Source organism: Athene cunicularia, assembly GCF_003259725.1.
Source record: "Athene cunicularia isolate RWA chromosome 9 unlocalized genomic scaffold, athCun1 chr9_part1, whole genome shotgun sequence".
NCBI classification, from domain to species: Eukaryota; Metazoa; Chordata; class Aves; order Strigiformes; family Strigidae; genus Athene; species Athene cunicularia.
The window spans coordinates 18,453,161-18,480,251 of NW_020799110.1; the positions used below are offsets into that span (position 1 = coordinate 18,453,161).

At 36.6% G+C, this 27,091-nt stretch overlaps 1 protein-coding gene across 3 annotated transcripts in view; it reads left to right on the plus strand.

Moving 5' to 3' along the window:
* Positions 1-4,894: 4,894 nt before the first annotated feature.
* COL4A4 (collagen type IV alpha 4 chain) overlaps positions 4,895-27,091 on the plus strand; it is a 68,969-nt gene continuing 46,772 nt past the window's right edge. For 2 of the 3 annotated variants that reach the window (XM_026854741.1, XM_026854742.1), the window contains exons 1-9: positions 4,895-5,097; positions 7,208-7,247; positions 9,259-9,336; positions 20,021-20,155; positions 21,043-21,087; positions 22,772-22,888; positions 25,682-25,750; positions 25,986-26,021; positions 26,757-26,819. In XM_026854741.1, the coding sequence (XP_026710542.1) occupies positions 5,042-5,097; positions 7,208-7,247; positions 9,259-9,336; positions 20,021-20,155; positions 21,043-21,087; positions 22,772-22,888; positions 25,682-25,750; positions 25,986-26,021; positions 26,757-26,819 (639 nt within the window). In that variant the 5' untranslated portion in view covers positions 4,895-5,041. The remainder of the gene's footprint in view (positions 5,098-7,207; positions 7,248-9,258; positions 9,337-20,020; positions 20,156-21,042; positions 21,088-22,771; positions 22,889-25,681; positions 25,751-25,985; positions 26,022-26,756; positions 26,820-27,091) is intronic. The other variant, XM_026854743.1, reaches the window with a different exon arrangement.

The following is a 27,091-nucleotide window of genomic DNA, read 5'->3' on the forward strand; positions in this document are numbered from 1 at the left end:
GGCCCTCCGCGCCATCCCGCCGCTGTCCGCGGCGCTCCCGGGCGCTGGCGGGGGTGTTTTCCTTTCAGCAACGCTTTCCTCCCCCTCGAGTGTTTTCGTAATGAGGCAGCGGAGACCGAGAAGTCCCAGAAGGGGCAAAGTGCTGCCCGCTGCATAAATGCAGATCAGTGAGAAGCGTCTCTCCCCGGGCTTTCCACATAGTTTAGCGTGATGTAGAGGTTTTCTGAATGGAAGTGGGATTTGTAAAGTGCTGGCAATAGGTAAAGTTTATCGCATTTATGTTGCTGACAGAAGTACTGCATGTTCAGTGTAACGTCTCACCAAATAAAGTCCTGTTTTGAGATGGCACAAACTTAGAAAGTTTGTTGGCCAGGCCAGCCACAGCGATCTTGCCTTATCTGTAGTGTTCGTGAATGCTGTGCCTTACAGGTTTTATAAAGCACTACAAGTGATAAAGAAAAGCAACATTATACAACAATATAATATATGCGTATAAATCTATTTAGAACTATTGATGAGATAGAAACCTAAAGCCTTTCATGAGCATAAACCTAACCACAGAGATTTGTAAAACAGCCTCTCTTAAAAGCATTGAAAGTAGAGCTGGATCTCCATTCAGCAGACAGTCCTGTCAACCCCCTATGAAATCCGCTGTGAAATCTAGTTAGTAGAGGCTACTTTTCCCAAAAGTCTGGTACTAGCAGCCAGAACATACCTCTGAAAGAGCTGAGCAGTATGTTCAGTATCAAAAATCTTGTACATCATCACAGATAGTATCACCTTGGCTCTGAAATCTCAAGCATCAGTGAAAACAAGGTGGTATAGACAGCAACGTATAAAGGGGGGAAAAAAAAATCCCCTGTTTTCAAGCCAGATTGATGGTGACCATGTAGAGGAAATAGTATTGTAGGGATAAAACCACTAAACTGATTCATTTTGTTTGTCAGATTCCTCAACCTGTTTGACTGTAACAATGCTCCATCTTTTACACAAGAACACTGTAATAATAAGGACAAAAATGGGGTCCCCAGTTGTATTTAAGCCATAAGCACCTATAAATACCTAAATCCCCGACTGAAATTTGACATTAGAAGAACTGCTGGTGTTAGGCAGAAGGCAGCAGAAACTTATTTACACAAAAGTGAAAACAAAAGGTGGGACAACAAGGTCAGACCAAGCGAGACTACAGTGGAAGAGAGTGGTCAGTCCTCAGAAACGATGCAAATTTAGATGCAGTACGAACAGTATGACTCACTGAGTAAAGAAGATAGGACTTAAAAGGAGAGCTCTTGAATACTAGGCCAAAGAAATATGGAAGAAACAGAATAAAGCAGGCAAACCACTGTTAGAAGAAATAAATTAATACATGCAGAATACCCAGTGAATGAAATACTGCTATAATAAAAAGATACTGAGTCAGTTTTCAAGTTATGAAAACCCTGTGTGGAAATGTAAAAAAAGTCAACAAGCTCAAAGCAAATATGGGAAAATGCTAACAAGGGAGAAAGAAGGAACATCTTTTTAAAAAGTCTACTTCAAAGCCAGTCTTATCCCAGAACCACCTACTCACTGACCTTGAGCAGCTGGCTGCTAAGTATTATGGCCCAACTGGACGGTAGCTGTGTGTGTTAGAGTTAAGAAACAGCAAGTAATGTTGCATTATGAAATTGTCACTTAAAAGCACGTATGCCTTTATGTGAGTTTCTAGGACAAATACGTGACTTCAAAGTAGCGTTGAGCTCTAACAAAGGTAAGATGCCACTGAGGTTCTCCTGTTCGTTGCTGCCATAATTGATAGCATTCATCTAAAGGAAGTCTCAAGAAATCATGATGCAGACTGTGTTGCTCTTCCTGTTGTAGTCTATAGTATCTTCAGAGAGATACAAACTCAGAGAGATGGTCATGTCTGGCAAAACAGCTGGCCGGGCAGGATTAACATCAGTTGTGTCAAAATGTACACCTGCAGCTGCCTGCAGAGGTACTTAAAAAAAAAAACAAAAACAAAAAACAAAACACCAGTGCATGAGCAACAGAGAGGTCAACCTTAATACTAGAACACATTTGAAAGCTGCAACAAATTAAATTTTAGTGCTTTTTTTACAGTAATTGATATTTAATTATTTTAGCTTTGATTTTGTTTCCTCAGTTCTCTGTGGTAAAACAAGGATAACAGTGTCTTCTCTTTTAATATTTGAGGGATATTTTTGTGGGAAACATTACAGTTGTTTGAATTTAGTATAAAGTGCAAAGTTTCATATGACACTGTAAAAATAGGACTTAAGGGAAAGGATGAAAGGGGTATGGAATATATCCATTATGAATGAGGCAGAAATTCCATGGAAAACAGCATATATGTTCTTGTACTTAAAGTGACTATCCTAATCATGTGCATAAAAGAAACACAGTAAGACTGAGCACACAACCGTAATTATTATTTCCTGACTTCTGAATCCTTGACTTTGCAATTTCAGTGACCTTATTACATATGATGTTGGTTTCTTTGAATGTAATGAGAATATAGTTAGGGTTGCTCTAATTTTTTGTATCTCAATAACTAACTATGTGTCTATCTCAAACTATGGCTCATATCCTGTTGATCTTATTTTATCAGAGTCTCTAAGGATGAAATTGTCTTCCTCCTTGGTTGTCATCTAAAAACTAAACAACTAGGTTATATTGCAATGCCAGCTTTTCTCCCTCTGGATTTTTAGAATTTTAGGAGTTGAGGTTTGGTGATGCTTGTACAAAACCTATTCCTTTGGTAATATTGAGTGTGTTATCCTGGGGATATTTTATCTTCTTTTGAATTAGGTAAGTATTCTGTTGAGGTAACTGTTGTAATTACTACAAAATACAAAACATGAGATCAATTTGCCATATCAATCTAAATAACACTTTGTAGTCCTTATATTATTGCATCAGCTGCTGAACACTCCAAACTGTAGGAATCTTGTTCAGAAAATGATGGGTTTTAGATAATAGCAAGCAGAGTAGTTTTAAGTCTTCCACTCATGCCTTGAGTATGATTTCAAACTGTGTGAATGGGTTGGATCAAAATGGATTTTAATTTGAAAATAATAGGTTCTTTCCTACTACAAAGCAACTGTACCAAATTCCAATTTCTTCTTCATTTTCAGAACCTGTTTGGATAATTAAATGAGATGGATAGTGGGCAACAGGAACAAATTTCTGCAAAGCCTAACACTTTATGACTGGCTTGGATTTTCTGTTTGAGGCAATCTGTCCCTGCAGTATTTTATTGCCTCACAATCTTGCTTCTATTATTTATATTATTAAAATAAAAGATGAGTGAGGTAGGAATGTTACTGGACTATTATTTTATTATTAGGACTGTTCTTTTTTTCTTTTCTTTTCTTTTTTTTTTTTTTTTTTTTTTTTTTTTTTTTTTTTCAGATGGTGAACCTGGGGCGCAGAAAGAGACTTAGAATTTGACAGATGAATGGATTACTGTACAGTACATGTAGGGTGTGATCTTGCAGCATGAATTGGCTGCCCTTAGGCTACTTATTTGTTAGTGCATGGTAGCTTATAAAATCTCTTCTTCATACTGTGGGATATGGATATACTGTGTATACACCCAGGAGTAAATATTATTTATACATTACTTCTGGTTAGAAAGGTGTTACACTATCTAAACAATAGAAAGCAAGGCAGTAATATTTCAGGAACTGTATGCTCATTTTTTTAATAGAAAAACATAGCTGCTTGTTGAACAGCAATCAGAGAGCAGCCAGTTTTCTGCAGGTTCACATCCTTGCTCCCTTCTCAGTAACTGATGCTTACTCAGGAGACTTCTTTCTCCAAAGGAAGTGAATGCCTGTCAGTTCACTCTAGTCAGCGTTGAGTCTTCTCAAACTTAACCTCCCCACATTGGGAAGACTATAGCACTTAAAAAATAAAAGCCTATGATAATCTGTGCCATCCTGGGAAAATCCCAGCCTCTTAAACCCTCAGTTTGAAATAGCCAGTTCATTTACCAGATGTTCCTTATTCCAGAGGATTACAGATTTTTTCTTATTTGGGGGATGTAGAAGTGTGCACAGGAGCTTGCCATTTCTCTGGATTTGTGAAACTTGAGTTTACAAAAACGTCGGTGCAGCACATTTGCACATAAAATTGCATATATACTGTTGGACCCAAGTCAGAGGTCACAGATGCATTGTGTAATTTATGCACGCAAAATTTTCTGTGTGGAGACCTCTGGTCAGTTCTGCTCTTAGAGCTTCCAGCTTCCTAAATCCTATCAAAAACTGTGGAAAAAATGTTCTAAAAATAAAGCTAAAAGAATTTAGGCAATGTTTCCAATGACTGTCACCTATCCATGTGTATGGGTAGAACTCTTGAGCTGAAAATGTATATGGCTTATTCTGCATTTAAGAGTAGTCCTCCTTTGCTCAGATGTACAGAGACACTGGTCCAGCCCAGTTTGTGTCAGATACTGCTAAGTCTGGTCTTGAAACCACAGCAAATATTTTCTTGATTTTTTTTTTTCAAGTTTCTTAGGTCTTTACTGTAGACATATGTCACTTTTTTTGTTTTGTTTTGGTTTTTTAATGCCTTCAGCTAAAATGATGGGTATGATAGCTTTTTAAGAAATAATGATGCAGGATGCTCTTTGTTCATTATTTCAAACACTGAGTGAAGACGATCTCTCTTATAGGCTGAAATCTTACACCCTTTTTATGTTCATCTGTAGTGTCGTATATAGTTCCCTTGAAATAATTGGATTGCTGATAAAATAAAATGTGGCCTGACTAGGAATAATATAATGTAGTGCCAACATAAAGCTGTGCAGTATGACATCTGAAAATGGTAAGACATATTTTGGTTATCTGGTAATTATAAATGTTTGTACATCAGATGTATATTTTAATGTAAACAGGTTCAGAGGAGAAAACAACAACAGTATGGAACAGTGTTTATAGACCATCCACAAACAGAAGGAAAGAGAAGACCTGCTGTTTAAAAAAAAGAAAGAAAGAAAAAAAGTGCTGCATATACAAATCCTCAATCAGCGTGAATGGCATTAACAAAGGATTCATTTGGACGGATTAAGTGGCTTATCACAACTGCCTGGTGAGTTTTACAGATCACCAAATTTTTTAACTACAGTCACTAAGATATATTAGCTATCAATTTAACAGTATTAAAAAATCACCAGTTAAATAATTTGTAACATGTCATAAATTTGATGTCAATACGATAATTTATTGTATTTGATTTTGATTGCTGGTCTGTAGTTTGTATCATTAAAATTTCAGGTACTATACTATTTAAACAGTTGAAAACAGGAACTATAATTCCGAGTGTGTTTTAAGAGAAAGATATTCCTACATTCTACTGATGAACATATCTGGAGAAGAAAAAGTAATGACCAGCTCCCCAGAATAATTTTGCAGATGAGGGATAATTATTAAGGGAAAACTTTTAGAGACTGTGATGAAAATACCTGCTAGCAGCTGTGGCAGGAGTTCTTTCTGGTGGAGAATGATCCTTAAGAGAAGATTAGGATCACCATGGCCTGGAGTTTTCAGAGTGGTGTGTGGGATCAATGATTCCATCTCTATAATATCTTCTAGGAAAAGTCAGTCCAATTTTCCTGCTTTATAAAACTTCATGCACCAGGCTCTTTAGGAATGTCAAATTACACTTTTCTAGCTTGGAAAACTGGCCCAGCAAACGTACCTTGCTTGAACCTGACACCCTCGCTGCTGGGCAGTCTTCTGGCTGCTCTGACAGAGCCTGAACTCTCTCCAGTGTCTTTTTCATGTTTATTTGGTTTTCTCAAACCCAGGCTGCTTCTTATTCAGGTGTTCCCCAATGTAGCCACCTTTACAGAGACTGCAAGTTCAGAAGTTTAAAAGCAATAATGGCCTTAAATTAGTAACACTCACAGAACAAACCAGTGCTATTTTCTGCTGCCTGGTTGAAGTGTTCTTGTGAAGTTAAATCCTTTCTACACAAATTTATTTGATGCATTAAAGGATGAACTACTGAGATGCACAGAACTTCTCCACCATTTACTGTTGTAGCTAATCATCTAGCAGTCTCACTGTTTAATCAGTCTTTTGTTTCTCATTTAGCAAGAGACAGAATGAGCTTCTGTCATCAGGTACCACTATTATCTTCATAAATATTTTGTTTCAGTAAAGTCTGTGTATTTGAAAAAAAGTAGTAGGCAACATAGGTTTAAAAAGTGTATAGAATAAATGTACATAAATGGCTAAACTATGTTAAATTTGTCAGTATTGAATTTATCAGTATATATCAGTGCATATACAGGTTATATAATTTGCAGTTCCAATCTATAAATAATTAATAATCAGGGAGAGTAATCCTGGGTTTGCTGGCACAGTTTTCAGCGCTCCAAAAACTTGAACATGTGAGTAACAAAGAAAAAATAGAGGTTGATTGCAACAGGGCTTTGGGAAATTTACTAAATGCCTAAATATTTGCAGGTTGGAGTAATTTTGATACAGGCTTAATGATAGCCTGGAGAATAATACACAGTAGGCTATACATAATCGTCATATCTAATCTGTCATTTCATGTGAGTGAGCACCTTATTTCTCATTAATAATAATGTTAATAATGCTGGTTTCCTGTATTGCTGCAGAATTTTTGATCATAAAAGACATGATTTCAACTTTACAATCCACCACTAGCAATGGTTGTCATGGAGCTGGGCTTCCCCAGTAGCTGCTCTGGTATCGTGGCTATTTTGAGTGGTGCTTTGCTCCCTGCCTTTTCTAGCTCTCTCTGAGCAAAAGAAAACTGCACCAGCTAACTCATTTTGGGGCAGATGCAGATCACCTCCATCTCTGCTCAGTTTCCAAACCATGGTGTCTGTGGAGGTGCAGAAATTTGTCTGGAATGATTCCTCTCTGGCCATTCCTAATTGTGGGATTGGAAATAGGTTACAAGGGGGAAGTTATAAGGACTTTTACATTGTCTTGTTCATGCCTATCTGTTTGTTCTCAGTCTCACCAATCCAGAAAGACAAATATATATGTATCATGTGCTGACCATTTCTTGATGGTGCATACACCTTGTAAATACAGTCTTTCACTATATAATCACCCCAAACAGGACTTAATCACTTGCACAGGCTTCTTTTTAGAGGCTATGTTTTTGTGAAGATTGGATGTTGGAAGTTTAATTTAGCTTTCTTTCTTTTTTAAATCAGGTGGCTGCTGGTTTTTTTTTCAGCACAAGAAGTTGATGGGGTAAGTGACACTGATATTTACTTTAGACAAGTGATAGATAGGATGGTATAGTTCAAACAAGTAACACTATATACACCAAAATGACCTAGTTCTGTGGGAAAACTGTGATGTTTCTTTCAGTATTTCTGCTATTCTAACTTTCCTTTCTGTTTCTGTTGCTCAGCTTAACTGTTTTGTAATTTTTCCTTTGGATTCTTCTAAATTCTGACTTTGACATCTTTAGATGCTTTTGGAAAGCTGCACATTAAAAAGTCTCACTCATGCACTGAGTCTGTCTCCTTATGAAGTCTCTTCAATGGCTCTATATTATAGCATATATCAAACTCTAGCTTGATAGCCCTTCTTTGTATGTTAACCTAGATCTTAAAGTGGCCTCCCTGTACATTCCCATCTCTGAAGCCAAAATTTCACATATAATATAGTCTCAATATCTACTTTATTTTCCTCTCTGTACTGTCCTCCATATTAACCTTATGTTTGCAATGCCCTCACTGAAACTACTTTCAAGTCCAACATCTATCTTTTTTTCAAATATTTAAAAGCTTTTTTGTTGTACTTTCCCCCCCAAAGTCATCCCTTTTTTAGCTGAACCAATGAAATTTTAAATATTTTTGAAAGTAAATGTGTTCAGTTAGAACAAAGGGTAACAGCTTACATGTTATTAGACACTTGCACTCTATTGACATTCCAGTAGAGGCAAGTTTTTAATAACTAGGTGAGAGACTAGTGTGGAGGAGATTAGTAATTTCATGGGAAGTCCAGTATGTGAAAGAGAAGCAGTCTGGGAAAGAGATCATCATACCCTCTTGTTCTGAGGTTTGTGAGTACCAGATATTCTAAAAATATTGTAGATAGAAAGAACAGAATTTTTCCTCCTTATCTAATATTTGATAATGTTTTCTCCTTGAAAAATTGGAGTATCAACCTATACTGTTCTGTTGGTTATTAAAACCAGTAGCAAAACAATGTTGACCTTGATAAAATAAAATCACACTGAGCAAATATTTTCATGTTATCACTCTTTACTTTTTTATCTATTCTTAAATTTTTGAATCCTTGTCATCCCTTTTGAAACAACTTTGATAATTTACACAATTTTGCCAAAAAAATAATGTCACAGTGGACATTCCAACAATCTGAGTTTATAAATGCATATAGTGTGGATAATTGGTGTGTGTTTAATACTACACTTTGGGAAATAGAAAAGAATAATAAAGTTATGTTTACTTACAACACAATATATCTACTGAATTTACATTTTGTTGTGTTTTGTTTATCCTTGAATATGCTTTTTTTCCTCATTGCAGTTTGATGAAACAAAATAGTCACTTCTTTGCTATTAGGAGGACAATGACAGAAAGTTTTAATACAAGAAAGTAAAGTAAATTAATGGTAGGCAATGCATAATTACACCATGCACACACTTCTTTTTTCATTTAATAGACAAGAATTAAATACAAGGCTTCATTGCTGAGTGGGCTTCTTGCTTTTTAGCCTTTTTTGCCTTTTGTCATTTAATTGTAGTTAAACAATCTCCTAACCTAATGTGATGGGTTATGAATTTCATATTATTACAAATTAAATTCTGACTCTGTTAACAATTTTTTTCTCTATTTCTTTAGTTGTATTTAGCTGTAATATTTATCATTACTTGACATAACTTGCAGATAACAGCTTTCACCTTTTACAAGAAACAGCCAGCATGTTTATGCTGCTGAGAGGTCCAAGAAGGTTAGGAGGTTTTTAAATGTAGTATTGATGTGTATATTCTATTAAGTAAGCATTGGAAAAGGTTCATATGTGTCAAACTGAAAATCTACACAATATTCTGATGTTTGCTGCTATGCCAAATTTCTTCATCAGAAGGAAATTGCCCTGTGGGGTATGCAAGGGTAGCCAAATCTTTTGCCTTAAAAATCATCTAATTGGATAATGTGTCCAGCTGACAATATTTGATGAAGTGATTGTTGTCTGTTGTATATTGATAAATCCATAAACTTTCAATTTTCAGGGAGGGTATGCGTATATTGACCCATGTGGGGGACAAGATTGTTCATTTTGTCGGTGCTTTCCAGAAAAAGGATCAAGGGTAAGTGATGATTAGAACTTTTGATATGACTGTTGTAAATACCATTCATTTTGTGCACATTGCTGCTCTTTAAAATCAATATTGTTGACATAGGTCAATTAAATCAATATTCAGACATAAGTCTGAATATAGCAAACTAGCATAGTTCACTCACTGGTATGAAGTACAGCTATCACCAAAGGAAGTTAACACTGTAAACAAGTTTTCTTGTAAATTAGGTTTGTAATAATCATGGTGCCTTTTTTCTTAGGGATTCTTTGAGATCAATTTAGTAGTTAGACAAAGATCATTCTTAATATACATTAAGTTTAGAAATTCATGCTCATTTTCTACTAAGAGTTGGTTAAAAGAGAATGTCTATGCCATTTACTAGTTTTATGAGAACTTAGACATTTCTTATTTACGTTAGGTGATTCTTGAAAAGTTTGAAGACTTTTTATTTTACTAACTCAATGTACTAAGTATAAAAAAAAATCTGAATTTTCTTTGCCTTATAAATAATTGTAAAATGTTGAATGAAGCCAAGGTATTTTCGTATTATATTCTAAAATTAGTAACTGCACATTGCTATTTGTTAATTGAAATATGGTCCAGTGATGACTAGTTTGTTATCTTGGCTGTTCTTTCTCATAATACACATCTATGTAGTGATAGCAAACAATTGAAATGTCACATGAGGAGAGGATTTATTTAGATACGTGCCCAGATTAGTGAACTGAAAAACTGTCAGTTAGTGATGGAAATTGTTTTCTTTCAAAGTACTAATGTTAAAGTTTAGGGTTAGAAAGCTTGAACATGGTGGATCAGTTTTTAGAAGAGCTGCATGCCCCATTTGTTTGTGTACAACCTGAGTAGCCACAAAAGCAAGACACACCTTTTCCTTCCTGTGCTTGTGCAGTTAGCTGCATGCTTTGCTGTGTCATGATCACTGCCCTGGTGTCCTTGGATCCTGTCCTAATCCTCCAGGATTATGTCTATATGAAAGTCCCCGATGCTGTAGGATTTTCATAATAGGGGCCTAGGATGCGTCTATCTCTGTAACACTGTGTTAACAAAAGGGCATCCCAGGAAAAGTATTTTGACTAGCAGCATTGCAGTGTCTCTCAGCACTACTGAATAGACTGTTTTGGATACCAAAACCCAATCTGAAGTGCCATTTCAAAACAACTGGCTTTGAAACTAGAATAAATTTCCCTGATTCTGGTTCTCTCTCAGTAGCCTGGAGGTTTTGAATTACGTGCCCATAATCAGTCAATAACAAATACTCACTGCAGTCATTATGGCTCTTTCCTAGGGTAAACTGAATTATGACTGTTAGTTTTCTAAATACTTCTAAGGGTCTGGGCCTACATGGCAAATAGGAGTGTAATAAACATTTCAAAAAACATTCAATGCCATTATGCAAATGTAAGTCTCAGAATTGTACCACTTTCTGAAATGGCTCTGAAACATGTATGCGCACTGATAGATGGTCTGATTTCAGACATCATTTCTATTAATCAATAGGCGAGAAATAGAAGTACATATGAGACCCTACGTAACATATGGCTTAAAACCACTTCAGATTTGAAAATATTTTCTGTATTAATGTATGGTGATTAATTATTTTCTGTAGATTACTTAATCTTCTTTTCATCCTACAGTTCTGTTGATTTCTGAACTTTACCGTGTTCTGCCTTTACACTCTGACACACTAACGTTGCTTTCCTAGCTTTTGTGGAGACAACCCGTTACAAAACAAAAGATTTGTTTATCTTATTGTTAGCTTCCTAGAATGCAAAACATCTGCTTTATCTACTTTTCTGTCGGAATCCTGCTCCCAGGCTGGCTCCTCAGAGTTTTGTGTCTTCCTCAATTCTGCCTCTAAAGTGCAAGAAATAAATGATCATTGAAAGCCTCTGGCGCTGTACAGTATGCAAGCCTAAAACTTCAGAACTGTACAGTTTATTAAATAATCCTTCTCTGTAAGGAAGTTGAGATAAGGGCAACAGTATACATTTGGTTACCTGGCACCATTTTGTTCCTTTTTCACTATTTAGCACAGGCTACCTGTCAAAATTAAGGATGAGCTGGCCCCCTCACCCAATATATGCTGAAAGCACAAAAAGATTCTAGAAGACTTATGGCAGAAGGCAATGGAACAATAACCTCATCCCGACCAGCTGGAAAGCCAACCTTACAGCAGCCCGCAAAAGTTAACAAGTCTTCATTCAGCTCTGTTAAACCAACTGCAGCATCAGGCAGGGGCTTTTTGCATAAGCTGAATGAGAAAGGCAGCATCTGAATGAGCTACATCAGTATATGTATTGAGTTACATTGATATACATAGACCAGTCCACTTTTTGTTTGTTTGTTTATTTTTTAACCTCATTTATCACAGGGAGTCAGGTGTAGGGTATTCCCTTCGTGATCTTCTATTGAACATGGTAATCTAAGACTTCCAGAGGAGCAAGGGCAAATGTCTCATTATTGTACTGCTAAAGTATCATCTGTGTTAGAAACACACAAGGTCAGACCTATTATGAGTTGATTAAACATGTTATTCAAAGTCTTCCAAGAACTGCAACCGAATCCTTCATTAGACTAGCTGGAACATGACCATTCGTATGTTATTCTGAATCTTTGTTGTTGGCTGAACACCTTCCAAATAGAGGTCCACTTTCAATGGAAAGTTTCTGTTAACTTTTATCTCCCCTAAAAAGTGCACTGGGGGAGAAGCTGTTTAGCAAAGTGCATTATTTGTAGTACACCTGGTGGAATGCATAGGAATTATTATCCACAGGAGAGATGCTCATTGTATCATAATGTAGACTTTGTGTTAGAGAGATGTCATAGGTCCAACTTAAAAGTGGTAGTTTAACACCTGAAAAAGAACCTAAGCGGTTTGGTTCACACATTGCTAATAGTCACTTCCCTGTGTCCTTCGCCACACGCTAATGAAAAGGAGATTTTTAGAGAAGTCAGAATATCCATTTGCCGATAAAGCAGCAGTTGTATGGTTTCAAAGTTAAGATGTGCCCGTCTGATAAGGGATTCACTTTGTCACAGATGGTGAGGAAACGACTGTTGCTAGATTCATTTGGGGCATTTTTGTTTACACATAAAACACTATGACAGGTATTTGATGACATTGCCATTTTACAGCTGTTAGGCTGTTGCCTTCTTTCTTAGACTTTCAGTGGAAGCATTGCACACTGGAAATTTAGCTTGTAAAGTGAACAAACAGGTTATTTTTATGTTTGGAGTAGATTTATAGTTAGTCCATAACAAAGATTTCTACTTCTAAGTTAGAACAAAAGCCTTAGAGCTGAAATAAATCAGCTTTGTTTATTTGTAATTACCAGCAACAAGTGAAGCATGTTCACATTTTGCACAACTAAAAGCATTGTAAGCTGTGTATGACATAACTGTAGTCCTTATCCTTAACATCTCTCCACTAAAAATAGTAAAGAATTAGGGTCGTAAGTGAATAGACACCTAAAATTAAACTCCTAAATATATTTAGGTTTATGAGTTAAGTAGAATGGCTCTCAGGAGCATAGTATGCTCTGAAGTTTCCACAGGAAAGTAGGACCTTAAACCTTGCCAATGTGGTCTTTGGCATAATGACCTTTCTTTTTATCATTTTTTTTTTTAATGCTGTTTAAGTATGATTAAAGCTATGGTTACCAGGGCAGTGTAAGAAAACTGCAGCTGACTGTGAATGCAGTGGGAATTAATAGTTTGCCTTTTAGTTGCCCATTTGAAAATCTTTTAAATGTTAACATAGAAAGCCTTCTTCATTGTAAGTGGACAAGATAATTGAGGTTTTAGCTAGAGAAAAGATGACCATGGGAGAAAGTAAAGGAAACTGCCATGGCCTTACTTGAGCATATCGAAATTGGGCAAGTTGGAAGAAAAGTAGACACAAATAGCTGAACTTTAATTAATATTTATATAAAACCAGTATACTTATGCACTGGTTTTAGAAGAGCCTGCATTCCTGTTGATTTTTATTTCTCTCAACCTTAGATAACTGTGCTATAAACAGATTTACTGTTTATACAGAACAGATTCGTTAGGAATAAATCACTGTCTGAAAAACATTCTAGTCACTATTGCTAGTAGTATATCCCATGCTGATATCACTACAGTTGTCTACAAGGGAAGTTTGATGTTTAATTGGGATTACTGCCTTGTTGGAATTGGTTTTACATTATACTGTTTATCTCTTGATCTCGTGTCACAACTCAAAAGGACTCTTTCTTCTATAGGACACCATTAAAATGTGGTGTTGAATCTCTTTGCGTATACTGCGTGCTACCATACATATTCATATAGAAACTACAGAAGAGATGAATGAGGGGAGAAAATCACGAGTAAAAGTGTATGCACCAGTAAGTGTTTTACACTATTTTTAGTGCTAGCCTGGAACTCCTGCCTCTTTTTTTCCCAGGCAAGGTTTATGGTCTTCCAGTAGGCAGTAGCAGTTAATGCTTTTAATTAGAGGCAAACAACAACCTAATTGGTTTAGACTTTTTGCCTCTCTTTCTCTTTGGTCTCCCATAATGTCTGTGATTTTAATTTTCTCCCAATATGTCCAACATATAGTGAAACCTTTCCTTCATTTCCTCCTCTTTCTCTAACTTGGGAATCAATTTCTTGATAACTCCTGCAGTGTTGTATCAGAGGCCTCTAAAAATGCTGGCTGCTGTAACAGAATTTGGATAGTTAAAAAATGTCTGCAGTTAGCACTGACTGATTGTAAACCTGTCCTGTGCCGACCCCGGAGTTTGATCCCATTCAATTCCTTTGGCTTTGTTTATAGAGTTAAGTAGATTTAGAAAGCAAGCATCTATTCATGACCCAACCTGATCTAGCTTCTATGAGATCATGTGAAATGCCTGGAGCAAAGTGAATAATAAATATAACTCAGCAAGACTGATGTTCGTTCTTTTACAGATGGAGCGAGTGGCCTATTTTCAAACTAGTGTAGGAGAGAACCTAGCAAACAGAACTCTGAGAGGAAGGTCTCACATTTTCTGGCATATGAGATATAAGGAGTAAGCATTCACAGGAGATGTTAAGTCAGTTGGTTGTCACAGGTAAATTGTTAGCAAGTCAGGGCACTTGGGTAGGAATGGTAAAATTTAACACTATAGCAGTTCAGTCATTTGGCATCACTTCTCTTGTAACACCTACCTAATGGATCTTGTGGGCTGTCACATCTCCCTAGTATATCCTGTGGGTTAACTGAGTCTGATTTACAGAACAGTGTAAACATATTTAAGATTCACTAACTGGGAAATTGCAAATTCTGCCTGTTTTGGGGAGTAAGAGATATTAATTAAATCGCTTTTTTGCATGTCAGTATGCAATGGCAGTCTGTCATTCACATGGAATATCCAGCAACTGCAATTGAATTTTCAAGCTGAATACTCAGGAAATGGATATGTAAAATCCATCTATTTGATCTCAAATACATATGCCTAGTTGAATCCACTATCAGATGTATGCATACTATTATCTGAGGAAACCCAGATCTCTCCTACTATTTGCCTCATATCTGTTGATCATTTTTTTCCAGTATTATTAGATAAGATACAGTTCTAAAATAGAAGATTCCCAAGACCAGTTATACATTTCTAAAGTATTTCTATTGCATTTCATTTACATTTGCTGAGAACCATAGAAAAACAGACCTAAAGAAATGAGACCCCTAAATCTATAGCTGAAGCAGACCACACTTTTTTTGTAACTGGGCAGAGCAGTAGACAGTTCCCTGGCTCCAGAGGTTAGGATTTGAACTGGTAGGGAATGGAGCCTGCTTACCAGAACGTGCAATAGGAACAGGATCACTCCATTCTCCTCACTGTAAGTCTATTTGAGGCTGTTCTTCATACACAATGTCCATCTACAGCATCTGTAAATTAGCGTTTTTCATATTTGACATGTTCCCAAATTTTTCAGAAGTTTTGATCTTGTTCAATTATTCCTCTTTTTGTTCTTGAGCATCTTTCTTTCCTTAATACTTTTGGTTCCCCAGTCTCACCATACTCAAACCAGTGTTTTTCTCAGTTGCTGCAGATTGGCAAGCTTTTCCACATCAGGCAAGACAAAACTCTACAAAATCATTCTTTTTCATTGAATCGACCAAAAATTGCTAATCAGTGACTTGTTTCAATAAAATGAATCAGAGCAAAATTTTATTTTATTTTATTAGCTAATCTGGTGTTAAATATACAGCATCTAAAATGCAGCGTTCTGCTTTCAACCATTCACAGTGTTTCTTAGAGTTTCAGTGTGAAATTATCTCTTGTTCAAGTGTTTGTTTAACACAATAGTGACACCCACTGGCTTATTGGATAGTTTGCTTTTCAAGATACCACAGGGTTAAAACACAAAGCAAAGTACACCATGAAAAATGTTTTCAGCACTTCTGTTATTTGTTGTGCTCCAGTGAAGTATCACTGTGGATACTAAGCTGCATCATAGGTACTATGTTCCTGTGGCATACTGGATTATTGAAAAATATGATAAAATAACACAGAATTTTCTAGTCGTTTGCAGCATGATCCAGATTCTGAGAAAAGTCAAGCATTAAGAGTGACTATTGCATTTAATCAGCCCAAAATCTGACTATAAAAATGAAGTTATCTAATACTGAAAAGTCATTATGGGATCTGCTGTTTCTGAACAAACTGAGAGTAAAGTACATGCCATATACTAGTCTGGCCCTCACACACTGTTTAACCCACAGTTACAGAAAAATTTGCTCTATTAAGGACAAGAGAGTGGATTTAATGCCAAGTTGTGTGCTTTCTCAGATTTATCTCATCTTGATAAAGTTAATATTTAGAAGGTTTATTTTGGAGCCTTGACTTACAGTGAAAATGGTTTTGGTCCGTCCTACACAGTTAGAGTCGGGAGTGGAAACTTCCCAGAATGGACACTCCTACAAGCACTTGAAGCTGTATTTTTGCTGTGGAATAGGCCTGCTCTCCCAAAAGGGGAGAGGCCATGGGTGGAGCTTAGAGTAGCAGCAGATGCTCCTACCTTACTAAGCAAATTACGAAAGAAAACATCTGTCTGCAAATACCTTTGTGTGAACTCCCCAGACTGCTCTACTCTCCTCCCTTTCTCTGTCCTGCTCCTGGTAAAATGACAAAGATTGGTTACGAGCCAGAGTCCAGTGCAGAATGAAAAAAAGCCCTGTATTATTTGACTACAATCTGATTCTGTGGAGTTGCTGGGCATTTTAATTTTTGTTCATGTGAACAGAAGGTAGATGCATTTCACATGTCACTGGTACATCCACATAGCCTGAACATAGGGTACTGTCCTAACTGAAGGCAATAACTGGACTTCTTTTGACGTTCGCAATAACGAGAAGCAAGACAGAATTCACTCTAATCGCATGAACCTTTTTTTTTTTTTATTTCCAGTTAAGACTCCTTTAAAACATTGTGCTTTCAGACAATTTGGTGCTCATGGCACTCTCAAAATCAGGTGCTCTTTGGTGTTCCAGGCAACCAAAAAAAGTAATTCCACATAACCTTGGCCATTGCCTTTCCCAAACAGCATTAAATACTTTGCTGCATGATTCTGAAGTATTTGCACTCTTAGTCTTAGGAAGCATACTTAATTAAAAAAAATATTGTCTTGTTTTGTCAAAAGTCAGTTTCTTACTGCAGATCAAGCCCAGGATAAGCTAAAATAACAGACCGTAGTCTTGGCATGGGTAGTTCCTGACCTAGACAATTAGCAAGGCATTGAAATCCTAAAGGAATTTATTGGCATCAGATGGCAGAGCAGGCATAATATTCTGTCCATTTTAACTGAGCTAATTTGTCATTTCCACATAAGCATGACTACCTTCATCCTCTTTATTTGTACTGTAATGCTGTGGTAGTCACATTGGATGGGCACAAATAATAGATGTGATAATAGATGTTATGACATGGTATCAGTTTGGTCTTAACAAAGCTCCCAGTCATTATCAGTCTTTGAGCTGAAAGAAAGAGAGACAATCCACCAGCTTCACATGGCATGCTAAAGTTGTATCAGCTGTCAAACCTATTGTGAATTCTAGATTCAGTGACTCTGTTTTATGGCTTCACTACCTCCTACTGAAGACATAAACCATGGAGTCAATTAAATTCACAGGGTAGCAGCTAACGAAGACGTTTTATAAGCTAAAGGACTGCATGTCCTGGAAGTGTTTATTGGTTAATTATGATAAATAATTACCACAGAATTCATACAGTGTCTCAGCTTATTTCTGAGTACTATCCAAATCATGTTTCTTCCACTGTCCAAAGGATATAACATGATTTGAAAATTTTATCTTCCATTTCTTAAACACAGAGCCTATACACTATGAATTAAAAATGTTAAAGTTTCTGCAGAAACTTACTGTCAACAAAATGCATTGATAAGACAAAGGCATTAGAGCATTAGTGAGAAATATCTTATGTGGGCATTTTTCCTGCTGATGAATGTTGCATTTTGCATGGTAACAGCTAGTTCAGTGTACTAAAAAAACATACCGCTTCCAGTAGAGTGAATGCTTCAAACAATTATGTTTTACTGTATTAATAGTCCCATTCATTTAACTTTTCTTATACTCAAAATTATGCTTTAATTAATGTGGTTGTCTAGACATTTTTTAATCAGATATTTAAAGAATATAATAGTTGCTTTAAGAGTACTTCAATGAATAAATTCAGTTTTATGATGTGCAAGGTACTGCCAGTAAACAGGCTGCAATTGTTCATGCAAGCAAATACTCAAACACCCAGAATCCTGACTGTCCATTCATTGTTAACAAGGATGCAGAATCAGCGGATTTTAATACTAGTCTTAAGGTAGCCCTTAATTTAATGATAATTTACACTGCTCAAATTATGGTATCAAGAAAATGGTAACTTGCTGAAGACAATATACCGATTCTGCCCTGGAATTTCACCAGTGACTTCACTGGAAGCAGGATCAAGGTTTAAGTGAGAGGAGCCAGTAAAGACAAATAGAACGTGAATTGTATGAGGATACTTTTTCAGGTAGTCCTTATTTATAAGTGTAGGACATCTTTTCCTAGCCTCTGGACTAAATTCCTGTCCATAGCTTCAGGGTCAATGGTGATCCAGTCCTGCTTCCAGTACAGCGTAAGCCTATAGTGTGTTCCTGTTCCAAGCACATAGTAAGTTACCTTCTCTTTACTCTTTCTTTGCTGATTTGATTGGATGATGCATACCATACATCTCTTTACTTCATGTCCAACTGTCCAATCACACTAATTTTATTGACATATTTAAAAGACAAATAGAGAATAAAGAAGAAGAAAAAGAGGTTTAAGTCCCTGCTTGCAATTCACAGGATAACATTTTTTCCAGACATTGTCTGTTGAAATGTTTACACTGAGAAGCAAGCAATTCAGTTCTGTTGCTTCAACACAATTTGACCCCTGAAGCCAACATACCTGCTTACAAACACCTTTGATTTCTGATACTTTGTTTTCCTTTATTCATAGAAATAAATGTATGGTTTGTCATTTCTGTGAATGGAGATTGTACCGATATATCTTTTACTGCCCTCAGGTGGTCTCAGAGCCATATGCTTTTCTCAGGAATGCATGGGGCTCCATTTTGCTCTCTTTTTTATATAATGTGGTATAGTTGATTGATGAATTCTGAAAAGAAGGCAAAACACTCTTCAGCTGGGGAACAAAACAAGTTATACCTAAACAAAGATAATGATACAGAATGAAAAAGATGAGTAAGAGAAATAAAGGCCTGTAAATACATAGATTTTGTAGACAGCTCACATGTGAAGTCTGATTAGAAAGCTTGCTTTATTCAGCACTTTGAATCTGTGATTTAATAGATGTTTAGCAGCACAGAACAAAAACTGCAACAAATCCAAAACAACTCTACACCAGTGCCGTAGACTGAAAAATCCAGCTGGCATAAGAAGTATTTTTACTTTAGGAGAATATATATTAACCTTGGGATAGTTAGTAGAAATGTATGGAGATGGTGTGTATGGTACTGTAGGTACAGATACTCAGTTCAGACATTTACAGATAAATGACATTCTGCAACCTTCCAAATAATTTTAACACAATCTATTAAAATGGATAATTTCTGTAAATATGTTGTCTAATAAACTATAATTTTTTTCTGCAGGAAACTTCACAACTTTTAAATATGGCATTAAGATCTGAGAGTGAGGATGGAAGATATGTGAGCTAGAAAAACTCAAGATAATTAGCATGTAGTGTGACTTAAAGAGGGAACTCCCTTGATTTGTTCTAATTGTGTACAAAGTCCCTTTATCTAAAATGAGCCATCACTTCTGTGGTGGCAAAAATATGATGCTTAGTGGAATCTTACGCTTGCAGAAGCTGATACTCGTATTGGTAGAGCCAGGAAGACTTGCAATTTATCCCAGATGTTTCAGATAGGTGGGGCTGGAGACCTCATGAAGGTGAAAAGAAATTGTTGCCTTAAGCAAGTTGTTAAATTTGAAGGTCTTGTTCCTATAGCATCTAGTGGATGGATCAGATCTGCAGGCTGTACAGCAAGCTGGTTTGAATCATGAGTATGTATACACTGTAAGCCTTGTTTTATCCATACAGTCATCTCCGCAATGCTGCCTGCTGTGAGGCTGACAGCAGTAGTCATTCATTTCTTTGGACTCTTTTCAGGGTCAGCCTGGTGAGCTGGGAGCTCAAGGATGGATTGGGTCCTTGGGATCTACAGGACCAGCTGGTCTGCCAGGGGAAAAAGGAGAGAGAGGTGAGAATGGGCAGCCTGGGCCAGCTGGAGAAAAAGGTGATAAGGTAGGAAACACCATAGACAGCTCTTTTAGGTGTATATGCTATGTAATGTTAAATATTGGGCAAATGAAACAGAATCTGAAGGATCAAAAAGCATCTGCCAAACTATACTCTTGCTCACACAAAATTCTCATTGAAATTAATTCAAGCTTTCTTGAAAAAATGTTTTAGGGGATTTTTTGCTGTGGATTACAGAATTAGAATTGTTAGAAGACATAAAATAAAATGAAACAGACCCAGTCTCTGATTGTTATATACCATTGTCATCCTCCTTAACCTCGGAGGGCTGTGGGAGGAACATGGAGCAGGAGGGAAGACTAGGGTGCTTTTAAAAGCGCTGTACACTAAAAAGAATTTTATTGCCACTTAGGGAGTATAAATTGCCATTCAGGTCCATATCTTTCATAGTTATACAATCCCTGTGCTTGGCTCTTGGTACTTTGTATTAGTTTTAATGGTCTAATTCCAGTGATCTTGGCCGATGACAGAATCAAGCACACCTGAAATGTAAGCACTCTAAATAGAAATTGTGCTGCTGGTATTATCAAAACAGGAGCAAGGTTGTGAAATTACATACAGAATTATAAGTTATAGGCAACTTCTCCTTCTCTGTCATATTATAATCTCTGGAAAATGAATGAATATGAGAGTTAGAACTTTGTCCTGTACTGTACCACCTGTTACATGGGTAGCTATTGGCACTAGTTTCCTGCTAAAGCCCATATAACTTTTTTAAGATATTTATTTCTGACAATTACAGCTTTTGATTCATATTTCAGACAAGACTGTTTCTTATTTCTTGCTATATAGTATCACATATTACTGTTTTTCATTCTTTTTAAGAGTTAGTGACCTCAGCAACTTTGTTTTTTCATGTCACCTGTTTTTAGGGCCCCACTGGAGTCCCAGGATTTCCTGGTTTAGATGGTGTTCCTGTACGTATTGAATGAATATTGTTTTATAAAAATTACAGTTTCTATAAAGTCATAGCAAGTCCTCTAACAGAATAATACACTCAATACATTGTTTGGCTTTGTACCTATTGATGTCATGTCACTGACAGAATTACATGTTTTGTAAAAATGTAAAACAGTCAGGTTAACTTCAACTGTGTTTGCTACTGATAACAAACTCCACAAATTGCCAGTGGGGTAAGTACATAATTTTCAAGCAGGAGAAGGGCAGTGAAGATAGAGACTAGCCCATGTCCATGCAGCACATGTCAGTGCTAGGATTAAAAGCAACAAGTTTATTTTCTCAGGCTCTACAGCAGGCTGTAGTCTGCTTGCTGCATTCTTAACATCTCTGAAAGTATCTCAAATGATGTACTGTTTTCTGCTCAAATGTTCTGTTTTTTTTGCTTGTAGTCCTTTTGCAGGAAAAATAAGCAACCACTCAGTCCAGTAATTTTAACCTGAACAGGCACTGAAGAATGAAAGTGGGTCCTAAAGATATCTTTATAAGCATGTGATTACTATTTTTCTGAATGTCTTTTTCTGTGTGGAAATGGATGTGGTAAAAGAAAGATAGTATCTCTTAGATACAGTATTTTGAAACATTGTGTTTATTAGAACTGAATTCCTATGCTGTTATTAGTTTCATATGGATCAAACAAACTTAAAATGTTGAATTTTGAAAGTGAAAACAGAATCAGAAATTGAGTGGGTGTCTTAGCATCTGTTTGTCAGCTGTCCGCACTTGACAATGGGACTGTTGCCAGAATGTCCGTATACTGTAGAGATCACAAAGCCAAAATTTAGCAAAAAAATAAGTGCTCCCAAGACATGTATATGTTAATAAAAAAAACAGTGTCCACAAATTGGGATGAAGAACCCTAAAGATAGGAAGAAGGCAAAATTGACAAAAACATTTCAGGCAGATGACCATGATACTTTCCTGGTGTTTTTTCAGAACTGAAAACACGCCAATAATATGGGTCAAAATTACTATTTGTTCCTTACAAAAATGTTTAATTCTGTGAAAATATTTTTTCCCCCAATGTAAGGATCATTCCAAGGGAAACCTCATGGTTTCTATTGCCTAGTGTTTAATTTTCATTAGAAGTACCCCCTATCTGGACATTGGTTAATTCTTACTAGTCTACAAAATTACTTCCTCAATTCCTTAATGTATGGTCATAATCTCTGCAATTACTGTGTGCTTGAGTCAACCTGTGTCCTGTTTTTCCTTGTTTTATCCTAACAATTAAAAAATGAGGCTGCTTGAGATTACTTTTGTGTATTTCTTCAGCCTTTCTTTACAGCCACAAGAAAGACTATAGCTAGAGGGCTAGAGTCTGCTTTCTCTGAGAAGATAGCACATTACTTTTTGACTCAAGTGAGAGCTTGATTCGGCCCTCTTAACCAGTGCTGTCCCTGTTATATTTGCTATGCATCAAAGAAAAAGATAGGAAATACCAGTTGTTACACACACACAAAAAAAAAAAATCTACTGATCACAATAGAAGACATTTCTAATGCAGAGTATGAAGCTGGGACCACTGTGAGATGCCCTCTGTTTCAGATCTGAGACACCTGTTTCTGAACTGTTCTGTTAATTTAAAAAGTAACTCCCTATTTATCATGGTGTATCTTTAATAAATATTAAACTGTCTTTCAGGGATTACCAGGAAGTGAAGGACCCAGGGGCAAGCATGGTTTAGATGGCTGCAATGGCTCAAGAGGAGATCCAGGATTTCCAGGCGAAACTGGTTATATTGGACCAAGAGGTCCTTATGTACGTGAAAGGCATTCCTACTGTCTGTGAATACTGTATATGTACATTTCCCCTCCAAACTAAAAGCTCTTAAAATGAAAGGATTTTTAGACTATGGCACTAGCCGTACACTGCACAATGAGTTTCCAGGCATTCCTACACAAGTTAATGGGAGCGAAGGATGCTTGGTGCTTTAACAGATTAAGTTTAAGGTTGAATGTGAAATACATTCCTATAACCTTGAGAGTTAAATTCTGCTCTGTTTTCCCAGTATGTAACCCCACCAAATCTAATACCATTTCATGGAAGTACAACTGAGAAAGAGGAGCTTGAAACCATCATGCCATTTATCAATACCTGAAATTTCTTAAAAGCCTTAATAGTAGGGACATACATGAGATGAATGAGCAGTAAGTGGAAGCTTCAGCAAGTCTAAGTTCTGTACACTTCAAGATTTTTAGTGGTTGATCACACAGGTGTTATTAGTAGGTCTCTTCCAAAATCATGCTCTTACAGTTTCATGTGCCACTTACACATACCTATTCATGACTGCTCTGTGCACACCTCATCTTGCCCGGGTGTTTATCGGAATATGTAGAGATTATTTCACTTAAAATGGTTAAAATTAGCTTTTGCTGTTGAAGTGGAAAGCATTTTAAAATTGGTTAAATAGTTGTGTTAGCAGTGCTCTTTTAATGAAGATAAAACACAGATTCATGTCAGTAAGGAATATAAATTACTGTAGTTCCAAAGAAATTTCACTTAACAGATCTAGCGCCCAGTTTCTGACTTTTCCTGGAAACAAGTTTTAGTTGTGAAAGATTAATACCTGATTAGTTGGTCTGAGACCTTCCCTGACATTTTCTAGATAAAACAATAAAAACAACTGCAATTTACATAAAAAGACAAATGTATTTAGTAGGAGCTAAATAAGATGCTGATTCAGCCACAGGGAAGCAAAAAATGTGCAGTGGGTGCCAGAGTGAAGAGATGTTATCAAAAATAAAGCAATTAGAAAAAAACCTACAATTTCAGTCTTGCGCCTGTAATAAATGCTGCGAAGTACACAAACTGATAAAAAACCTTACGATAATCTCATTTGTTATACCTTTCAAAGTAATCCATTAACCCTCCAAATGGTAAAATGACCTCTGCTCAAACTGTAATTTTACCTGTATTCTCTTATTATGGCTTTCAAAAGAGTTTTCCCATTTATAATTAGCCAAATGACAAAAAGGAAGAATGAGACATGGGACAAATTACAGTATAAATTCTTCCAATTCCAGGAGCATGCTCTCTGGCAGGCCTAGAAAAGTATTTGCAACCTACAAAGAATGGGAACCACAGTAGGCATGTAGGCTTGCATATGTACAGTAAAATTCCAGTGCAAATTAATTTAGCTACACAGAAAAACAAGTCATAGTAACCATACTTGCTTTTGTACAAGAATGCTATTCCAGCCTCTCTATGCAGATTGCCTATTTTTAAATCAGTTTGTTGCAGCATGTACCAACTTGACTATGTATTACAGCTAACATTTTAATGTTATTTGTAACATTGTCCCATATAATGTTATTTAATACTGTGTACATGTTAATCAGCTTTACTTCTGTTACTTTGTAGAATCTATACATTTACCTCACCAATAAATTGGATAAGAAAGTAGTTTCTATTTGTAAGCCCTTACCTAAGTCATGTAGAAGGTAACAAACTGAATCTAACGAAGTTGTTTTATTACACAAGAGACCACATGTAAAATAACCAAAGACAAATATAACTTTTGATGTGTTTAATGTTTCCTAGCAGCTGTTGTTTGATCTGTAAAATCTGCATCCAGTCTACTGTAGCTATATCCAGCTGCAGACAGCTGTAACTCTTCTTTTAATTGTACCATTCCAGAGATAAGTACTTTCCCTGTTTCATTCTGACTTCAGAATTTGAGTAGCCAGTGTATAATATTAGTAAACCAGTACAGTTTTAAAGTGATTAAATCCTATGAAAAACAGTATCCCATTTTATTGAAATCAGTAGTGGTTAACTAAATTACAGTACATTTGGATTTCAAATGAGAAAACTTCAGAAATAATGTCCTAATATATTTGTTTTTCAGATATGTACATATCATGCTCTTTACAACCAAATTTTTAAAAAGCAGCCAACTTTCCTCCTAAGTCAGATTGAGGTTTTGAGGGTTCTAAGATTGGCAAAGCTTTACAGAGGACTCCCCAGTGAGTACCATGGGAACTTAGTTTTTAAAAATACAGGGCCTTTAGGCATCAGAATTATTTTATTTTTTTTTATGGGCTGTGAAACATATTTCCTAAGGATGGAAATGTTGAAGATTATGCATGTAACACAGTCCATACTTTCAGCTTTTTAACTGTATGCAGAATCCCACTACATATTCTAAATCACAACATGAACTTTTGGAGAAGGCAAACTGCTGATGCTTAAAGCCACGGCCTCACTGAAAGAAAAGGTAGGCATATTGATAGACGTGATAATAAAGACAAGATTTGTGAAGACTGTAGAATATTGAAGTACCCAAGAGCTAAGGAGCATGTAACACGTCAGGAGGTCCAGGAGCTGTGAGGAGCTGTTTTGCTCAACTGAGCAGAAGACAGTTTTACTCGTAGGGGTCTTGTTAGGGAAAAGAACACCAAAATGCTCATTCAGTGATGGTGGTTCTAGTGGATTACCTAGTGATGTATGGGCACCAGAAAAGCACAGCCTGAGAAATTATCATTCAATCACCATATAAATGTAGGGTGTCAGTAAGTGGATCATGTTTTAAAAGACTTCTTTTCTTTAAAGGGAAATCCAGGGCAAAAAGGAGAAAAAGGAAGTGCAGTGTATGTGTCATATTTTGAAAGAGGACCTCCAGTAAGTATCTGACTGAAAAAAATCATACCTTGAAAAAACATGTATGGCAAATCTAATTGTCATCATAACTCCTTGCTGTTTAATAAAGCTTGGTGGGGGAAAAAAAAAAAAAAAAAAAAAAAAAAAGCAAATATACAACTGGAATAGATAGTTTGTGATCTTAATAGCTATTAAGTTAGAAAATACCTACAACAAAGCTTGTAATGATTCATTTGCTAAATGACTGTCATTACAGGGAGACAGAGGTGATCCTGGACCCCCCGGCATGCCTGTAAGTACAGTCAGTGGGTTCTGAGCTTTCAAATTTTCCTTCTTAGTACAGTAAAGAAATACTGGGTTTCTTCCCTGCCTGCCTTAAATAGCAAAATTCCAGAATAAAGTCTAACAAACATCGAGTCCCTATAGTGTCCCTCCATGACTAGTTCATGCTGGTTGAAGAGGAGCAGAAACAGACCATACCCATCTGCATTAGTTGTGCATTGAGCATCTGTCACCCTGGTGCTCACAGTTTGCAGAATATTTTCTCCATGAAATTCAAGATATGTAGAGATGTGACACCTTCTTCAACAGCATCTGGTGGTTCTCCCAGGAACATGTAGCATGTTACTGTAGTTTGGCCATAAAAACATGTGAAGAGAAAGTTTAGTTTTGTTGCTGACTTACACTCTTAATGGCTTTGGGTTCCTCTTTTGCCCTTCAGAAAAGTATTAATTGATGAACTGTATCAACTCTCCACACTAGCACAATCACTGACAAAGCATTCTTTCAATCCATTAATAACATAGAACTGTGTACTCTCTGGTATCTGTACAGTATTATCCAGAAACGTGCTGAGCTGCTCTAGTGACAGCTTTCAGGTACAGTATAAGTTTCAGGTTATGGGTGGAATGCAGTGGCCAGTAGACTTGAGTTCAAGTGATGCAGGCATTTTGGAGGGACTGGTTCTGTGGAGAAAAGGGTAAGCTCATGGTATTTTTACAACCAGACCTTTTGCCATCTTTTCCAGGGACCTAGAGGGTCAAGAGGTACAACGGGCCCATCTGGATACCCAGGCCAACCTGGCTTGCCTGTAAGATCACCAGTTATACAACCTTGCATTTCTAGAATATGAATAAATTCTGGTCTTCCAATTTTACAGCTTGACTTAATGTGAATCAAAGTGTAGAAATAATTTTTGAGGCAGATGATAAAAAGAGAGATTTTTGCCTTACTTTGTGAGTTGGAAGTTCAGGAATTGGAGCATATACTCCTTCCCATGCCTGCCTGAACACATTTCATCCTGGCAGTCTGTGGTCATGGAGGAATGCCAGGATGACCTGTGGAGGGAAGCCATAGTTCAGC